The sequence below is a fragment of the Phoxinus phoxinus genome (genome assembly GCF_949152265.1).
Source record: "Phoxinus phoxinus genome assembly, chromosome: 22".
Classification (NCBI taxonomy): domain Eukaryota; kingdom Metazoa; phylum Chordata; class Actinopteri; order Cypriniformes; family Leuciscidae; genus Phoxinus; species Phoxinus phoxinus.
Genome location: NC_136897.1, coordinates 11,429,982 through 11,450,115, shown reverse-complemented (window position 1 = coordinate 11,450,115; position 20,134 = coordinate 11,429,982). Strand labels below are relative to the sequence as shown.

Sequence of the window (20,134 nt, the reverse complement as noted above, 5' to 3'; positions counted from 1 at the left end):
TAATTTATTGATCAAATTTAGAAATTAAAAATGAACTATGAAGCATACATTTAATAAGAGTAGGGTGTGACTAGGTATAGATATTACAATATACAGATATTCAAATATAGTGGGCACTAGCCTATTAAAACCTGAACGTGTCCGCTTAATAAATCGTGAGCTGAATGAGTCGCAGCAAACATCAGCACAAGGAGTCCAATTTCATTAATCATGGGTGAAAAGCTGACTGAAAAGATTAAGAATAATAGGCTATTGAACACGCAATTCAAGCAATCCCACCCCCGAAATGGCGCTATGTTTAAAATTAAACTAAATGCTCACGGCTGCACGGGCAATAACGCGTTCACGGCGAGGAACGAGCAGAACAGAGTGAATGTGTTTTAGTTCATTCATACTGGACGTCCAGTACTTACTTTGGCTTTTAAGTTAGCGATTTAAAAGCCCCCGCTTTAATTGCACATCGATTAACCGGTAGGAAAATATTCTAACAGTCACTAATATATTTATATATAAATACAATATACAATGGGCCTACCCGATTTTGACCACAAGAGGGCAGTATTGCCCTATGTATGACTTATTTTTTGACTAAAAAGTGCATTCTGGCTGTTTTTTTAACTTATACATAATTCTTAAATTGAAATAAAAGAACAAAATGGGTTTAGTTCTGATATTTGTATACTTTTATATAGAAATAAATGGTGTATAATAATTTTTTTAGAAAATATGAGGCTTTTAGTGTTTCCTTTTTTGGACATTACTTTAATCCCTCACCATAGCAAAACCGTTTGAGATATTTAATATCCGTTCACAATTTAGCATCTTTAATGTATTTTCATCATGTTGAAAAAGTTTGGTGTGAATAAAATAAACCACCGCTAAAAACTCGGAGTCTAAAATATACCAGAACTCACATTCAAACCAAAATATCTGACTTCCTGTTGGTCGGAGCTAATGAGTGTAAATTAGAAAGTTTTCCGGATCGAAGAGAAGAATATACGTACCGAGTTTGGTTACTGTAGGTAAAACTAATACCCCATTTTTGACTAAAGGTGGCGCTACTGAGCCCCTCCACCGCGCCCGTTTCTGAAACTTCACACATGCCTAGTACCTAATAAATCTGATATGCATGTTGAGTTTCATGCAATTTGAAGCATGTTAAGAGCCTCAAATGCACCCAAAAAGAATATTAAAGTTTGATGCGTTGCCATGGCAACAGTATTTAAGATATCAATAATCCTTTCACAGGTCTACATCTGCCGTGTGTTTACATTATACAGATGAAGTTTGAAGCAAATCGGGTAAAAATAAGAGGGTGATTTCAAAGCATTTTGAAAGTGACACACTTCCTGCTGCCAGTTGGTGGCGCTATAACTTTGACTCACAATAGTCACATCCATGTGATCGGCCTCTTATAACAAACACACTGCTGAAGTTTCATCAAGATCAGTTAATGTATGAGGATGTTATAACACACTTCCTGTTTCCAATATTCGCCATAAATTCGTTTCCTCGCCACGGCCAAACCGTTCGAGATATCAAAAATCCCCTCGCAATTTATCATCCTCCATGTCTTGACTTCATGCACACCGAGTTTCGTGGTCATCCGATGAATTCTCTAGGACAAGTGTTTCAAATGCCAGAACATGCGTTTCCATACAGCCCATAATAACCGACTTCCTGTTAGACTGGCGTAAAACTTAGAGCACGAAAGTTGTTCGGCCCGATGAGATCTATATGTGTACCGAGTTTCATATTATTACATGCAAGCGTGTTTGAGATATGGACATGTTTTTGAATCCCATTCCAGGGGGCGCTGGCGAGCCCCCCTGCCACGCCCGGGTCCCAGCTTCAGTCGGGCCCTGATGGCCGCAGGTTCTGACATTTGTGCAAAGTTTCAAGAGTTTTTGAGCACGTTAAGGCCCCCATAAGTGCCCAAAAGGTAGTAATATAATAATAATAAAGAAGAAGAAGAAGAAATATATATATAAATAAATATAGCTGCAAGCAGCGATTACGGGCCCAAGCCGGTGGCACCGCCACCCTGGTGCCTTTAGTTACACTAAAGGCACCGGGCTGGCGCTGCCACCGGCTTGGGCCCTCCATCGCTGCTTGCAGCTATATTTATTTATATATATATATATAAAAAGCCGCCACCCCGTTGCCTTTCGGGTTCCTGTGCACGACGGGCAATAACGTAACCCCGCTTTGACTGTCGAGAAGAAGTCTGCTTTAGAGCTTGTATCAGTGTGAGTCTTTCTGCTCCCCTCCAAACACACACAGAAAAGGGGGGGCTGTCTGTGTGTGTGCCCTCCCTCCCTCCCTCCCCACACACACACACACACACACACACACACACACGCACACACACACACACACACACAGAGAATGGCAGGGGGAACTCTGTCAGAGAGAGACAAAACCACATTCAAACCAAAATATCTGACTTCCTGTTGGTTGGAGCTAATGACTGTAAATGAGAAAGTTGTCCGGATCGATAAGCACAATATACAGACAGAGTTTTGTGACTGTAGGTAAAAATAACCCCCCCCCCCACTTTGGTCAAAAGTATCTTGAAAGTAACACACTTCCTGCTGCCAGTTGGTGGCGCTATAACTTTGACTCACAATAGTCACATCCATGTGATCGCCCTCTTACAACAAACACACTACTGAAGTTTCATCAAGATAAATTAATGTATGAAGACGTTATAACACATCGTGTTTCTCTTTTCTCGCCATAACTTTGTTTCCTCGCCACGGCCAAACCGTTCGAGATATCAAAAATCCGTCCGCAATTTAGCGTCCTCAATGTCTTTACTTCATGCTGACCGAGTTTGGTGGCGATAGGATAATTTTTCTTGGAGGAGTATATTAAATTCCAGGGGCATGCGTTTTCATACAGCCCATAATAGCTGACTTCCTGTTGGACTGGCGTAAAACTTAGAGCACGAAAGTTGTTCGGCCCGATGATATCTAAATGTGTACCGAGTTTCATACTTATTCATGCAAGCGTGTTTGATATATGGACAATCCTATTCCAGGGGGCGCTGTCGAGCCCCCATGCCACGCCCAGGTACCAGCTTCAACCCGGCCCTGATGGCCGCGGGTTCTGACATTTGTGCAAAGTTTCAAGAGTTTTTGAGCACGTTAAGGGCCCCAAAAGTGCCCGAGAAGTCCCACACAGCAGAGAAAGGGTTAAAATAAAGCCCCCCTCCTCTCTCACACACACAGACACTGAGAGAGACTGGCAAAATTCCCATCAAATCACATTCAAACCAAAATATCTGACTTCCTGTTGGTCCGAGCTAATGACTGTCAATTAGAAAGTTGTCCGGATCGGGGAGATAAATATAGATACCGATTTTTGTTACTGTAGGTAAAACTAATATCCCGTTTTTGACTAAAGGTGGCGCTACTGAGCCCCTTAACACGCCCGTTTCTGAAACTGTGCACAAGTGTACTAGGCAATAAATGTAAAGTGTCTGTCGAGTTTCATGCAATTTGAAGTATGCTAAGAGTCTCAAAAACTTTAAAAAAGAATATTAAAGTTTGATGCGTTGCCATGGCAACAGTATTAAAGATATCAATAATCCTTTCACAGGTCTACATCTGCCGTGTGTTTACATTATACAGATGAAGTTTGAAGCAAATCGGTAAAAATAAGAGGGTGATTTCAAAGCATTTTGAAAGTGACACACTTCCTGCTGCCAGTTGGTGGCGCTATAACTTTGACTCACAATAGTCACATCCATGTGATCGGCCTCTTACAACAAACACACTGCTGAAGTTTCATCAAGATCAATTAATGTATGAGGATGTTATAACACACTTCCTGTTTCTAATATTCGCCATAAATTTGTTTCCTCGCCACGGCCAAACCGTTCGAGATATCAAAAATCCCCTCGCAATTTAACATCCTCCATGTCTTGACTTCATGCACACCGAGTTTCGTGGTCATCGGATGAATTCTCTGGGAGAAGTGTTTCAAATGCCAGAACATGCGTTTCCATACAGCCCATAATAGCTGACTTCCTGTTGGACTGGCGTAAAACTTAGAGCACGTAAGTTGTTCGGCCCGATGAGATCTATATGTGTACCGAGTTTCATATTATTACATGCAAGCGTGTTTGATATATGGACATGTTTTTGAATCCCATTCCAGGGGGCGCTGCCGAGCCCCCCTGCCACGCCCGGGTCCCAGCTTCAGTTTTTGAGCACGTTAAGGCCCCCAAAAGTGCCCAAAAGGTAGTAAAATAATAATAATAAAGAAGAAGAAGAATAATAATCCTTTGAAAAACAATAGGGCCTTCGCCTTTTCAAGGCTTGGGCCCTAATAATAGTTAAGAAGAATAATCCTTTGGAAAACAATAGGGCCTTCGCCTTTTCAAGGCTTGGGCCCTAAATATATATATATATATATATATATATAAACCGCCACCCCGGTGCCTTTAGGGTTCCTGTGCACGACGGGCAATAACGTAACTCCGCTTTGACTGTCGAGAAGAAGTCTGCTTTAGAGCTTGCATCAGTGTGGGTTCTGCAAAAGTGCGCATCGAGGGCACATATCAACCACAAAGTATGCCTGAGCACCCTTCTGAAACCTAAAATGAAAAATTAGACACCCTACAGTCTCATGGACTTAACGGACACATGAAATCAGCAGCCATTGTAAGTACACAAGACCAAAAATTCATATGAAGTGTGGTATATATATATATATATATATATATATATATATATATATATATATATATTACCTTTTTTAAGGGACAAGACAGAGAGAATTTGACTTGCCTGACCTGATTAGAACTGTGAAAAAAATAAAAATAATCACTAAAACGAGAATTGTTCTGATTTTATGATACTCAAAATATTCCACAACAAATCCTTTAAATGTATTGATATTCAGAACAGAACAATAATTTAAAAAATAACAATAAAATATAATTTATTTATTTCAATTTTGTATTTTTATTTAATGACTAATGACTTTTTTAATTTAATTTTAATTTAATTAATTTAATTTAATGACTTTTATTTAAAAAATGCTTTTCAATTAAATCAAATGTTCAAGCTTTGTTTTCGTTTTATTATTTTGTTTGTTTTAAACTGTGTTCAATTTATATTGTTAATCATTTGACACTAAACAAATGCATAAAGTATCATTTTAACTTGCTATCATTACAGTTAATAGGACAAAACATAGTTATTATATTTTATATATATATATATATATATATATATATATATTAAATAAACATTTGTAATGAAATCGTTCCCAAAAAATTATATCAGCACTGTTTTAAACACAGAAGTAGCGCAATGCCTGGCCACGCCCACTTCCGGCATCAGACTTTTAGGCTGGCGCTGTCGTGATCACACTGCTATGACGTATGGTTCTGGGGTTCTGCAGTTGGTTACTATTGGGACTCCCGCGCCGCCTCCTTTTCACAACCTGAGGGAACCGTCTCTGGAATATTAACCTCACTTCCAGAAGTCCAATTCCCATCATTCATGCCTCTTACCTGGGACTGATTGCACGCACACGCACACGCACACGCACACACACACACACACACACACATACACACCCGCACACGTACAATGTTTAAAAGCAAGAAATATTTATCCAACCTCGTTTAAAACAGTCTGTCGGTGCCATCTTTTGGACATTCATCATATTGCAAAGGTTTTAATTTCTAGTCCTCAAACAGAGCACTAATCTGTTTATTTTTAAGTTATTGATTAAAAAAAAAACATCAAATGCGTTTTTAGTCATAGTATTATTTTATACAGAAATAAATTATTTGTAATTCAGATGAGAATAATTTTAAGGAAAACAAATATATTCATCTGAAAAACAAATATATTGATCTGAAATATAACACGTGTTTTTGTAAAATAAATTCAAGCTATAGCCTACCCGCCACCGAAATGACACTAATTTTAAAATTAAACTAAAAAAGCTCACGGCTGCACAGACATTCATAACGGTGCGCGTCCAACGCGAGGAGTGAGCAGAACAGAGCGAACGTTTTTTAGTTAATTTCTACTTTCATAGGAATTCATTCGAGCGCACTGCGAGCGCCACCATAATCATACTTACTTTCACTTTTATATTAGCGATTTAAAAGCCCTCGCTGGTGTCACACGTTGGTTAACCGGTGGGAAAAATATACAGATATTCAATTCAAATATACAGATATATTAAATATATCATCGCGCTCCACCGTCGATTTGGTGTGTGTGTGTGTGTGTGTGTGTGTGTGTGCGTGTTAAAATAATTTAGTTCAGTTAGAGAACGGGCACTAACCTACAATTAAAACCTGAACGTGTCCGCTTAATAAATCGTGAGCTGAATGAGAGTCACAGCAAACATCAGCACAAGGAGTCCAATTTCATTAATCATGGGTGGACAGCTGACTGAAAAGATGATGACGGAATTGAACACGCAATTCAAGCAATCCCATCCCCGAAATGGCGCTATGTTTAAAATGAAACTAAATGCTCACGGATGCACGGGCAATAACGCGTTCACGGCGAGGAACGAGCAGAACAGAGTGAATGTGTTTTAGTTCATTCCTACTGGACGTCCAGTACTACTTTGGCTTTTAAGTTAGCGATTTAAAAGCCCCCGCTTTAATCACACATCGATTAACCGGTAGGAAAATATTCTCACAGTCACTAATATATTTATATATAAATACAATATACAATGGGCCTACCTGATTTCGAACACAAGAGGGCAGTATTGCCCTATGTATGACTTATTTTTTTTACTAAATAGCGCATTCTGGCTGTTTTTAACTTATACATAATTCTTAAATTGAATGGCCTGATGGCCGCGGGTTCTGACCAGTGATGTGCGGGTCAATGTATAAACAACCCGCACCCGACCGACGTTTTCAACTAACCCGCCCGCAACTCGGACCGCAAAAAAAAAGAAAGAAAATATTGTACCCGACCCGCTTCCTTTTAAAGTAGGCTAACTAAATGCTCATCGTAGCGTCATTGGGCCATAGACGTAGGAACTAGGGGTGCGCATTTTTCTGAATGCTGTATGATATAGCCTAGAGTTTAATAAAGGCTTGATTTATTAATTTTTTTCGTTTCATTTTCTTAACAATTAAGATGCTGCATGTGTTTATCCAGTCTAATCGAAGTGTGCGTCTCTCCCCCGACTTTCCCAACAAAAATCCCGCCCCCTCTCAGAAAATAGCTACATAAAACTGACATCACTGAGCTATATGCGTTTAAAAGTAGGCTATAGCCTGTTAAAATGGCACAAAGGCATTGCTCAGTTCAACGTGTTGGGAAATCGGGCATTTTGTCCCGCGTCAGCTTTTATTCAAAAGTTAATAACGCGCTCAACATTCAAAAGGTAAATAAGGATTTCCCACTTTCATCTCTGCCTGCAGACTGAGCTCATGCGTCATCCTCGCACCAGTTATTCAGCCAATAAAGTGTAGGCTAGATACTAGACCTATGTATTTCATAGAAAACTGTGTCTAGTAGCCTAGGCTACTATATAAATTACAAAGGTTTAATTGGCATCTTTATTTCAAACGAACCGACCGACCGCGACCCAAATATCATTAAAAATATTTTTGGATGACTCGTAACCGCGGGTAACCGCGGATGACCGCAGGCACCCGCTCATTTTGGATCAACCCGCGCATCACTGGTTCTGACCTGTGTGCAAAATTTCAAGAGTTTTCGAGCACGTTAAGGCCCCCAAAAGTGCCCGAGATTTTGCACACAGCAGAGAAAGGGTTAAACTAAACTAGCCCCCCTCCTCACACACACACACATACACAGATCCCCCCCTCCCCTCCCCACCCCACACAGACAGACACACACACACAGAATAGCAGAGAGACAGAGAGAGACACAATTCACATTCAAACCACAATATCTGACTTTCTGTTGGTCGGAGCTAATGACTGTAAATTAGAAAGTTGTTCGGCTTGATAAGATCAAAACACACGCTGAGTTTTGTAACTGTAGGTAAAACTATAACTAAGTTATAACACACTTTATGCATCCTTTTTTAATCATACATTTGTTTCCTCGCCACGGCCAAACCGTTCGAAATATCAAAAATCCGTCCGCAATTTAACATCCTCCATGTCTTGACTTCATGCTGACCGAGTTTCGTGGTCATCGGATGAATTCTCTGGGAGAAGTGTTTCAAATGCCAGAACATGCGTTTCCATACAGCCCATAATAGCCGACTTCCTGTTGGACTGGCGTAAAACTTAGAGCACGAAAGTTGTTCGGCCCGATGAGATCTATATGTGTACCGAGTTTCATATTATTACATGCAAGCGTGATTGATATATGGACATGTTTTTGAATCCCATTCCAGGGGGCGCTGCCGAGCCCCCCTGCCACGCCCGGGTCCCAGCTTCAGCCTGGCCCTAATGGCCGCGGGTTCTGACATTTGTGCAAAGTTTCAAGAGTTTTTGAGCACGTTAAGGCCCCCAAAAGTGCCCAAAAGGTAGTAAAATAATAATAATAAAGAAGAATAATAATAATAATAAATAATAATCCGAAGGAAAACAATAGGGCCTTCGCCTTTTCAAGGCTTGGGCCCTAATAAATAATAATCCCAAGAAAAACAATAGGGCCTTCGCCTTTTCAAGGCTTGGGCCCTAATAAAGAAGAATAATCCGAAGGAAAACAATAGGGCCTTCGCCTTTTCAAGGCTTGGGCCCTAATAAAGCAGACTGCGGCAGAGCATATAGTATACACTTGAGTCAGCATATGGTTATCGGGTTTGTATTGTTTCACATGTTCATGTTGAGAAAAGAAGAAAATCCACATGATCGGGTGCAAGTTGGCTCCTCAGCCTGAAAACAATAAGGCCGGGTGCAGAGAAAATGCGCTCCGCTGACAGACGCTTCAGGGACACAAAGATAACAGTGTGCTAAGCAAAGTTTCTTACATTGCTTTGTGTTTTCTGTTCTTAAACCAGTCTCCTCTGTCGAAATTTAAACGAAACATGTGTCCCGAGATCATATTGCTATCATATTATCTACTCGTGAATGCAGTGATGGACAGCTGTCTTTCCTCATTCGACTGGTTTTTGGATTTCATGATGGTGATCATTTTGATCAATGTAATTCCATACTATGCTGTGCCTAGAGCCAGATGATGACATTCTGTGATCAAATATAATCAACTTGTTAACAAGCTCCACAGCGCCACCCAGTGTATTCAGTAATAACTGAGTTTTAGTTAAAAAAATTTCTGCATTTACGGACAGCAAGGCAGCATATGAAGCAAAATTTTAATAATAGGCCTACCGGTAATTACAGATTGAATATTCCTGCATATTCCTATTCAAAACCCAATGTAAATGTTTCTCTTTGTGAGCTTTGGTCAGGGGACTTTAAATGCAACTTTATACACAACTGCCAGCTTGCATGGAGAGGTTCTTGGGACTCCAGAGACACCAGTGGCTTCAAATACCCGTCTCCTGCTCAACAGTGGGGTTTTTAATAGCTGCAATTAATTAGTTAGACAGAAACTTTCCTTAAGTCTTCATCTGACCGAGTTCTGTGCTCTAAATCACTGACAAATCTTTTGACAGTTCAACAATCTCTATTCAGTTTTCACAAAATATCAGTTGTTTTCATGCCTTTTACAAGCCATTGAAGCATTTCATGCTTTTCATCTTTAGAAGGATCTTTCTTCCATGTTGCATGAGAACTGTGACTTGCTTAATAATGTGGAACAACCTCTATAAGAAGGTTTTCCATTTACCCAAGAAGACCTGGCAAACTATTTAACGAACCTGCCTGAGATTGATACCTAATAAGACATTAGAAAACAAACAAACAATTTCTTTAAAAATCAAACATCTGAATGTGTATTGTAGTGAAATCACAGAGATATGTCACTTGCATTATAATTTGGAGCACAATATTGCTATTGTATAGTAGAATGCACCTAATTATATTGCACTGTTGTACAGCATTTTGTTTACAGAAAAAAGGCAGTTTCATTTTCATTTGATTACATTACACATTTATATAATCTTTTTTTTAAAAATGTGTTCTGCCTTCATTTGATTATTTTTGTTTTTGATCAATTTGAATTAAATCTAGGAAAACACAGAACTTCCTTTAAAATAGCACAATGAATTCAAGTCTGTGTGAAACTAATCAAGCTGTAAAACGTCTGCAGCTTTCCTTAGCTCAAACAGTGGAGAATGGAGCTAGCATGGCCACGATCCCTTGCCCAGGGAATGCATGAAATAATAAAATTGATATCTTCAATGCAATGCAATACAAGACACTTTGTATAAAAGTGTCTGCCACATGCATAAATGTAAATGCAAAACGAATGTAAAACATCAGAAGAGTCTGAGCCATTGGCATTTACCTGTGTTGGTGAGGTAACATACCTAAGCCAGTGGCGCTTGCTTGTGTTGGTGTGACAGCAGATGGCATCATATTGGTCCGCCAACCAAACAATGAGGATGATGTAGAAGGCAGTGGTTGTGTCATTGAAAAACTCAGACATAATGGCCTCCATCCCTACAGACAGTATAAAAAAAGGAGGCATTTAAGCTCAAACAACCTTCATAAAATGTTTCGATAAGAAACTATAATGTGATCATAGTATGAAGTCAATAAATGAACAGATCAGGCAACAAGTTGAAAAGAGACACAAACAGATATGAGACCATCTTTCCAAAACCCCAGCAGTGATCTGTACCTACCCACAAGAGCTAGGATGACAGTGAGAAGAGGGGCGGCAGGGAAGGCAATGGTCATGTTCATCTCCAACATCTGGAGAAGGTCCACTGAGACAGAGGAAATCAGAGAGATGGACTTTTTAAAAATGGCCTTTTTTACGAACTTCATCTTGGAACATGATCATAGATGCTGATGCAGTGGTAAAGATCTGAGAGGCTGATGGGAGCCTACCTATAAAGACAAAAATCTGGTGGTGCGAGTAGCGCAGGAGCATGGAAACGGACAGAGTCTGAAAGAGATAAAAAAAAGACTTGTGGATGATGGAATTTTGCATTTGATTCAGTGTCGTATTAACATATTCAAGAATCCATGGTCCAAATGACTCAAAAGAATAGTTCACAAACAAATGACAGATCTGTCATCCTTTACTCACAGATATGACTTTCTATATTTAATAAATTCTTAAAAAGTAATTTTTTTTTTAAATACCGTGATATTTTTTATTTTTTTTAGATTATAAAGTGAATTACAACATCGGACTATCAAGCTCCAAAAAGCATTAAACACATTTCATGTAAAATGTGTCCATGTGACTTGTGCAACATATGCTGAGTTTTCTGAAGTTATATGATAATGTGAGTCAAGTGAAAAACAGACCAACATTTAGGTTATTTAGGGTACTGCAAGTTCATAAATTAATAATTCTTTCCCCAAACTCACTAATGATTGTCACAAGCTTCTAACTTAAAGCAATCATATAACAGAAAATTCAAACTATTGTGCGTGGGCCACTTTATAGGATATTTTAGTGAACATTCATTGTAATTGTGTGGATAAAAAAGTAACTAGAAAAACATTGTTAAAATTTCACCTATTTTTCCACTTACAAAAAGTCATTAGAATGAACAAATTGAGGACTAATTACCTAAATGCAGATTGAATAGGCAGTAAAGTAAGAGTACTCACAAAGATAACCATGATTACAAAGGCTGCTAGGTACGAGGTACGAGCCATCCACATACTGACAAAACGGTAGTGTTCTCCAGACACCACATTTCTCAAGAACCCTAAAAACAAGCACATCACATTCTCATGTCATAGTTATACCATCATCAAAACAACTATTTTTTTTTGAGAGAGAGAAAACTTCTAAGTTACCTTTGTTTTCCTCATTCTCTGCTAAAGCCTTCACACTGGACATCAGGATATCATCATAACCCAGGCATTCGTCTAGGAGGAAGCGACTGAAACCATCTCCAAAGCACTGATCCTTCATGGGGTCTGCAGACAGACCGAGAGAGATTCGGGTTACTACACAACAGTACTAACTGACACCATTCATTTCTTTAAAAAAAAAGAAAAAATTAAATACAGGGGTTGGACAATAAAACTGCTGAATCAGCAGAGCAATAGCTCAGCTGTACATAAAATATTGCAATCCACACAACATAATGAGAGACATATCGGAGTTCAAAAGATTATTAAGTTTTGGTGAGAGTCTTGCTGGCTGATCTGTAACATGGACAGCAAGTCTTGGCGGTGTATCGAAAGCTATGGTATCCAGGGTAATGATGGCATACCACCACGTAGGATGGACCACATCCAACAGGAGTAACTGTTGACGCAACAGGAATCTGTCTGAAAGGGATATCAAGGTACTAACCCTGATTGTATCAAAAAAACAAAACCACAACTGCTCAACTCACTGCAGAATTAAATGCAGGACACAATTCTCCTGTTTCAACCAAAACTGTTCGTCTGAAGTCAGTGATGGTTTGGGCTGTAATGGGCTGAGCAACTTAGAAAACATTTCTAAACCTGGCCACTGTTCTGGAAGAGGAATGGCTCAAAATACCTCTGGCCACTGTGAAGGACTTGTATCTGTCATTCCCAAGACGAATTAATGCTGTATTGGCCACAAAATAAGGCCCTACTCATCATAATAATAAATTACTGTGGTCTAAAAACAGGTGTTTCAGTTTTATTGTCCAACCCCTGTATGTTTGTCTTATTGGAACAGTTCACCAAAAAATAAAATTGGGTGGACTATCCCTCAAACAGCATGAAGGTCAATAAACAACTACAATTTACATTTTTGAGTGAACATTACCAAGCATATTTTATTTTGTAGGAAAAGAGGATTGTGGGTATGGGTTTTCTGTTGATGTCTTGGAAGGTGTGATGTACTCACCCAGGGTCACCACCATAACAGGGATGTTGAGTCGCTGACGTGTGGCCTGGGACAGCCGAAGGAAACCATATTCCAGAGAATATTCCACAATATACTCTTCTTGGGGCCACACTGCACAAAAAAAACACTGATCAATGCTGACAACATTTCACTGAATTCAGAAGTGCTACCATTCATCTAAAAATCTGTCACTTCACACCAATGGTAGAATGTTATAAAGTTTCTGTATTAAAACAAAATATACACTGATTATATTGTTATCAATCTTTTCTAGTTACAGAAAAATATTTATTATGCAAAATAAAAATGTTTCATAAATGTATGAGGGGTAGTTCACCCAAAAATGAAAATCCTGTCATCACTTACTCACCCTCAAGTTGTTCCAAACCAGTATGGAGTTCCTTTTAATGTTGAACACAAAATATGATATTTTGAAGAAAATGAACCAGACAGTTGCGGGGCACCATTGACTTCCATAATATTTTTATTTTCCATAATATGGAAGTCAATGGTGCCCACAACTGCTTGGTTACAAACCTTCAAAATATATTCCTTTGTGTTCAACAGAAGAAAGAAATTCAAACAGATTTGGAACAACTTTGTGTATATGTGTGTATACACAAAATAACTAATTTGTACTGTCCTGGATTAGGGACACTTACTACAGTCAATGGTGTGTGACGCAGCACATGTGGCCTTAGAAAAGGTCTAAGGTCATAAAGGAATGTGGGAATAGAAAGGAAATCTGACCAGGGGAAGCGAGGAGGGCTGCACTGGATGGAGGGAGGAGAGGGAATGAATTCACACAGGAGGAAGAGGAGAAGGACCAGATGGCTACGGAGTGGGGCGTATTTGAGATGTTTACCTGCTCGAGTTAGCATCTCAATCTCGGAGACAGTCTCCCTCAGCGGCTGCATACCTTTAGAGGGGGCCTGGCTGAAGGACAGATCCTGGGATTCATTCAGGCTGGAGCCATGAACACCGCCGCTCATCGATGGATTCAGCCGCGGCTCGATGTCCAGCTCAAACTGCATGTGTGCGAGAGCGAGAGAGAGAGAGGGCACTGTCAGTAAGATCTGGAGAAGGGTCCCTTTAAATTTCACAAAAAATACTATATTTCTATAATTTACTGACCATCATGACATCCCAAAAAAGTTTTTACAGAAGAGCACCCATAACTTTTTTCTCAACTACATTACAACTTCTAGAACGACCAGACTGAAATTGTGTAGTTAATATTATATATAATAATTTAAGTTAAGAAGTTAAAATAATAATAATACGTGGTTATTGTTAGTAGTAGTAGTAGCAGATGTAATATATAATATATTATTCAGTCTTAAAGGGACAGCAGCATAATAAACCTGATGCTGTGTTTTTTTTTACTCTTAATCAAACTACAAAAACCTAAGTAATCACTCAATGCTCTTGACTGAATAACTTTCGCAACTTTATAAAGATTAATCTATATTTAATTTATACAGTGGTGAATAGTATTATTTCACATTTGATTACTTTATTCAAATTATGTACCCAGCACTAGTTAGACCTACCTGAAAACCTCCCAAAACAATTTAATTTGTAGCTTTTCTTTGTTCTATTGTATTTTTGTAAATACTTTTTTTTTGTATTTGCTATTTTGATTTTGATTATTTGTTCTTATTTTATTACTGACTGCTTACTTGTCTTTAACAATGTTTTAATTTTACATTAATTAGGCTAGTAGTTTTTGCTGTAGCATATCAACATTGGAATAGAGGATTGTGGTATTTTACTGGTATCGAAACATTTGTACCATTGACCCAATCCTCTGCACTGAGCCCTACTGAAGCAGCTCGAAATATGTGCGGTGCTAAACGATAGATAAAATACGATAGAGCAATAGAATGAACAGTGAAAGTAACAGAGGCTCATACAATACATTTGAACATACTTAAACATTCAATTACTGTAAGAAATATATATTTGCTAAACAAATTAAGCCAACTAATATGATTCATCTTTTGGTTTCTCTACTTTATAGATTTCAAATATTAAAAAACAAATGCAGTGAAAATACAGGTATCTGTATCAGCAAGTACACAAAAATGAAAGTATCGGTGTCGGACTAGTTCTGGAAAAAAGTGGTATCGGTGCATCCCTACAGCAAAGTAAATTTAAATATTTAAATATAGGATGATTCTTACAAAACTATATTTTCTTCAAGCTTTTTTCAAAGGTGTCTGTGTACAGTGCAACAACAAGGAGCTTGCTTACATTTTAGACATGTCAAGTTGCGATTCCAAATAGAACCACATGGATATACCAAAAACCCCTAAACCAACCTTGACCAGACTGCAAATACCCACTACAGTATGGATCTAAACTAAACAGAAATACTAAACGCATGACAAATCAAAATATTATCCTCCTGAATGTATGTGGAAACAATGACATTCCAGAATGCATTGAAATGTGTCTGCGCATAAATACACTGTGCGATTAGTAAGTCGAGAGCGCACATAAACGGTTTGTTTGCGCATCAATATAACAGACTGACGCATGCTTACTGTACAACTCCTTTACGTCACTGCATTCGTTTTTACCCTGATTACAATCCTCATCCATTAAAACTTTACTAGCAAGCCGCTAGTTTGCTTTATTCAGCTGAGAAATGTAGTTTAAAACTTTAAACAGTCAACTGTGTGACATAAATTACGTTAATGAGGCGATTACACGTGTGCATGTCCTAATTATAATATATAATATTATATCATTTTAACTATAATTATTTCACTTATTGGATTACAGTTATTGTTAGTTGGAGTTAATACTAAATAATTATAATAAACGTGACATATGATGTTATATTATTTACATTACAACTACAATAACTATAGATATATAAATATAGGATTAAATTAGAAATAACTGTTATTTCACTGTTTGGTATATTGCATGCTATATTTTCATATTAATTAGAGCTCTTCCTCATGACAACAAATTAGTTTTGAACGATGAGTCAAATAAAATGTTCAATTCTTGAGTGATTTATCCTTTTAATGCTTGGTTTTCCTGCTAAGCTCACCCGTACAGTGCTGTTGTCAAACATCTCCATGGTCATCTCTTCCTCCTCTTCAGTGTCTGGCTGTCTGGTTTCACTTCCGCCCTCCTCCGTTTCCTTCACGAGCCCCTGGATTCCCTCCGTCTCGTAGAACTGAAGAAAGATGGGTGCGCGGCTGGAGTTGCGCTGGATCTCCACACGCAGGATGCCATCGCGGGGCCATTTCTCCCGCACATGCTCCAGGCAGTTGATTGGAGAGCGGGAGAACGCAATGTGGATGTAGGCCAGGATGAAGAGCATAAACAATGCCTGCCAATAAAATGACATGAAATTAAAGTAAATAAAAACTAAAACGTGCACACAAACCAGTTTAGGAAACGAAACATTAAACATAGCACTTCCATAACATGGATGGCATATGATATTTAAAAAACACTCCTTTCAAAGTTCTGTTATACTTCACTTAAACTGAAATTGACATTTCTAATGCTAACATATTTAATTTACAGAAAGTAGGGCAAAATCTGCTCAAATAATTGTGACTGCATGTTACAGCAAAAGTGGGTTAGCCCAGATCCAGAATCTACCAATGGTGGCAATAGATAATGTACATTTGCTGTTTTCAAATATTTTTAGTGAATTTTGAGTAAATATTGCATGCATAAATACATTTGTTGTAATTAGAATTTGTAATTAAGCCACAATTTTTTATATGTTCGTCAAACACCATTGAGATTTGTCAAATAAGATAAATAATACATTTTTGTTGGATAATGTCAAACTTTAAACACCTTCCAACTTTCCCTATTTGTCAGCCCAAAACAATCTCCTACAACTTATGTACAGCAATTGTTTCACAGCTTTATAATTTAGCATGATTATTAACTGCGACAATATTTGGTGGTTAGCTGAGAGACGGGTGCCTCACCATCTTAACAGGTAATTCTTGGTAATGCCAACAACATTTGAATACGATTATGCCTGTGTGCACCTGTTAAAGTGATTGATGAGTTTATGATTGAGTAATCATGATAGGCTACTGCAGTTTCCTGTGGGTCCCCCCTCGCAAGATAATCAGGTAGACGACGCTTGCATTTGAAATACACCGTTCAACAGTTCATGCTTATTAATCATCCAATATCTGTGTTTTAAGATTATCTGCATTGGCTGATAACCATGACGCTTGGTCAACTAACCTTGTTGTGGCATCTTGTGTCAGTTCCAAAGTCTGATGACAGCCTTGTCAATGGAAATTAAACATTTTGTGAAGCTATAAATTTATTATAATAATTTGCGAATTGAGTAAATATTTTACATTTTATTTATATTTATTTACAATGTTAAAAAGCTTGGGGTCAGTAATAAAAAAAAAAGAAATTAATAGTTTTATTCAGCAAGGATGCACTTAAATGTATGTTATAAATAATATAATTTTTCTTAAAAAGCATTTCTTTTGAACTTTCTATTAATCACAGTACACAAATAAATAATATATATATATATATATATATATACATACATCTCATTTAATTGTGTTCTGTGATGAATAAAAATGTAAAAAATGCTTTTTATAAAAATATAGCCCATCTACAATAAAAATATTAATCAGAACAACTCTCTTTTTCTTGAGCAACATATCTGCATTTTAGAATGATTTCTTATTTCTGGAGGAATACAGAATAAATTACATTATAAAATATATTCAAGCAGAAAACAGTTATTTTAATAAAAATGCTTTGTAGTAATATTTTACAATATGATTGTTTTACTGCATGTTTTATTAAATGTAGAATGAGTGAGCTTAAGAACTTCTCAAAAAAACATTTATTCGATTTTACCGACCCCAAACTTTTGAACATTAGTGTATACACATTTATTTAATTTGTATGGCATTAAATATACATGAAACATCATACTGCATATTATGAAAGTAAAATAGGTTATTTTCAAATAATACATGACACAAGAACAAAAAGGTAAAGGGGGACTGTCTCTGTGAAGTCATTTCAGAGATTATATTATAATAACAACATTCGATGAAAAATGACAACGTTTATCATCACGTCCACTGATGATTCAGTGCAGGAACATGCATTAGCAAAGTAAATAGTGTCCAACTTGATTTAATGCCCCGTTCAAAGTACATTGCACAAATGATATGTAGTTGCCAGGTAAGACCTAAAGCCATGGGTTAATTTGGCAAATAGATGATGCTGATGACCAGCATCCACCCTGATGTTTAGTGAGCTTGGCACTGCATCCCAGCTGGCAAGAACAGATAGGCTAAACATTCAAAAAGACATCAGTCTGAAAGCGTTTAAGGCTTCTGGAACTGACCAACAGATTCAACACACATTAAAAATGTCAGATCTCACCTTTAACAAGACCAAGAACTCGAATATTCGCCTGAAGGATGGTGGGAAGAGCCTGGCATATGTCACTGCCATCTTAAAGAATAACGCGTGGAAGAGTCTGTCTCTCACGTTGATCAGGGGGTTCTGGTTCATCGCGGGGTTCCGGATCCGGTTCGGCCCACCGTTGTTGTTGTTGTTGTTCAGTGGGACGTTGTTGTTGTTCAGATTGCCCTGGTTGTCGGACATGGTGGTCGTTGTTCAGTAACTTGATAAGGAGAAAGACCAACTGAGGTCAGGCAGACAGAAACTTGCGCAGATCCAGTTGAGCAGTCCAGCAACACAACATCAGCACACACTGATGATGGTCCTGGTTCACCAAAACTGGACTGACCTTCAGAGATCACCACAAAACACCCCAACAGATTGTGAATTTTGTAAGGATGTTGGTGGGCAAGGCTGCTTCCACTCCTACCATGTCATAACCTAGCGATCCAACAAACTACTAAAGCTTCAATGCCTTTGACGCCCCTGTGGATCATGTGTATATACCGTGAGACCAGAGGAGCATGTCAGACTGTTAAATTGTGTTTTAGGCTCAATTTGTCCTGCAATTGTGACTCAGGCCTCCTGCACCCACTGTCACCCCAACCAAAATAACGTTACACTTGCTAACTCACACCAGCTAAATTAATCATATTTACTCTGGTTTGGAAGTTAAATCTGTCCCAGACTATGTAACTGAGTGTTTAAAAGCAAAGAAAAGTAGAATATCACACAGCACGTCTGCTAATAGTGGTAAGCTAACAAATTAGCCGAGCTTCCTCTGAAGAACCCGTATGTTCGGTTTACTTTTTAACAAACACCTCCTCGTATAACGCTGACACTCTTCGGTTAATTAAGGCCTCAGATACGTGATGGTATCCCGCCAGAACTATCCGATGGTAGCGACGTCAACGTGTCTTACAGACCATCTGTTTACACAACCATTTTCGAGAGCGGAGAGGACTTGGGAGCAGCAGCCAAGAAGCTTTTAATGAGGGAAGCGTTTCCACTCTGGTCTCGCTTCCGCGTTAGTCACGCGACATCGAGTCACGTGATTTTTGAAGACGCAAAAATCTAAATGATTCCACATAATTTCATATTCAAACTTTAAAAATATATATTTTTTCTGTAATTTATAATTTCACTAAATTGCTATTATATTTTTCAGTTTGTGTCAGTACAAAGGTTAAACATTGCATGGTTTATAAGTACTGAATATTTACTCTAGTTTGTCAGGAAATATGTTAACACTTTTTCTTTATCTGAAAACTTAGGTAGCTGACTTGTTGCCTCGCTATCAGGCAATGACTTTGCAGGCAGCATCTGCGCACTAAGGTACCTCACGAAACTGATTTTAAACTTCTGAGGCACAGGCAGCGTAACAAGGTTTATGATCCACAGCAAAATAGAGAGAGCTTTGGTGAAAAGTAAAATAATTTGTTAATGACTACAATAGTCATTTCTCGCTAGAAATGTCATAAGTGGAAAATGTTGATCAAAAATATTTACAGCTAAAATGATGACCAGCCGCAACTTTCAGACGGCATTTATTTTTTTCTAGCTCAACTGTTACGAAATGGAACGCACAGGATTGTGGGATATCAAAGGCAGCGAAGGATACACCTATGGCTGCCTTCAAAAATCGATCATATGAAGGTATCTCAGGAGACAGGAAGTGAAACTAACATTGCATTCTTCGGACGTGCCTTGATACCTTCTAACATTGGAATACGTCCTCCAAAGGAGACATTTATCAGTTTTCGGATGCAGGGATTGTTGCAATTTCATGTGAGTCG

The 20,134-nt window shown here is 38.2% G+C and overlaps 1 protein-coding gene across 3 annotated transcripts in view; it reads right to left on the bottom strand.

The window, feature by feature from the left end:
- Window positions 1–19,372, bottom strand: part of tmem259 (transmembrane protein 259) — a 38,525-nt gene extending 19,153 nt beyond the window's left edge. Inside the window, exons 1-10 of one of the 3 annotated variants that reach the window (XM_079597734.1) lie at window positions 19,160–19,277; window positions 18,318–18,561; window positions 15,967–16,251; window positions 13,819–13,927; window positions 12,900–13,010; window positions 11,867–11,989; window positions 11,675–11,775; window positions 10,940–10,997; window positions 10,732–10,815; window positions 10,414–10,546 (exon numbers count right to left, since the gene is read on the bottom strand). In XM_079597734.1, coding sequence (XP_079453860.1) covers window positions 10,414–10,546; window positions 10,732–10,815; window positions 10,940–10,997; window positions 11,675–11,775; window positions 11,867–11,989; window positions 12,900–13,010; window positions 13,819–13,927; window positions 15,967–16,251; window positions 18,318–18,542 — 1,229 coding nt within the window. In that variant the 5' untranslated portion in view covers window positions 18,543–18,561; window positions 19,160–19,277. Of the gene's footprint in view, window positions 1–10,413; window positions 10,547–10,731; window positions 10,816–10,939; window positions 10,998–11,674; window positions 11,776–11,866; window positions 11,990–12,899; window positions 13,011–13,764; window positions 13,928–15,966; window positions 16,252–18,317 lie in introns of all 3 variants that reach the window. The other 2 variants (XM_079597732.1, XM_079597733.1) reach the window with 2 other exon arrangements.
- Between the last annotated feature and the right edge of the window lie 762 nt (window positions 19,373–20,134).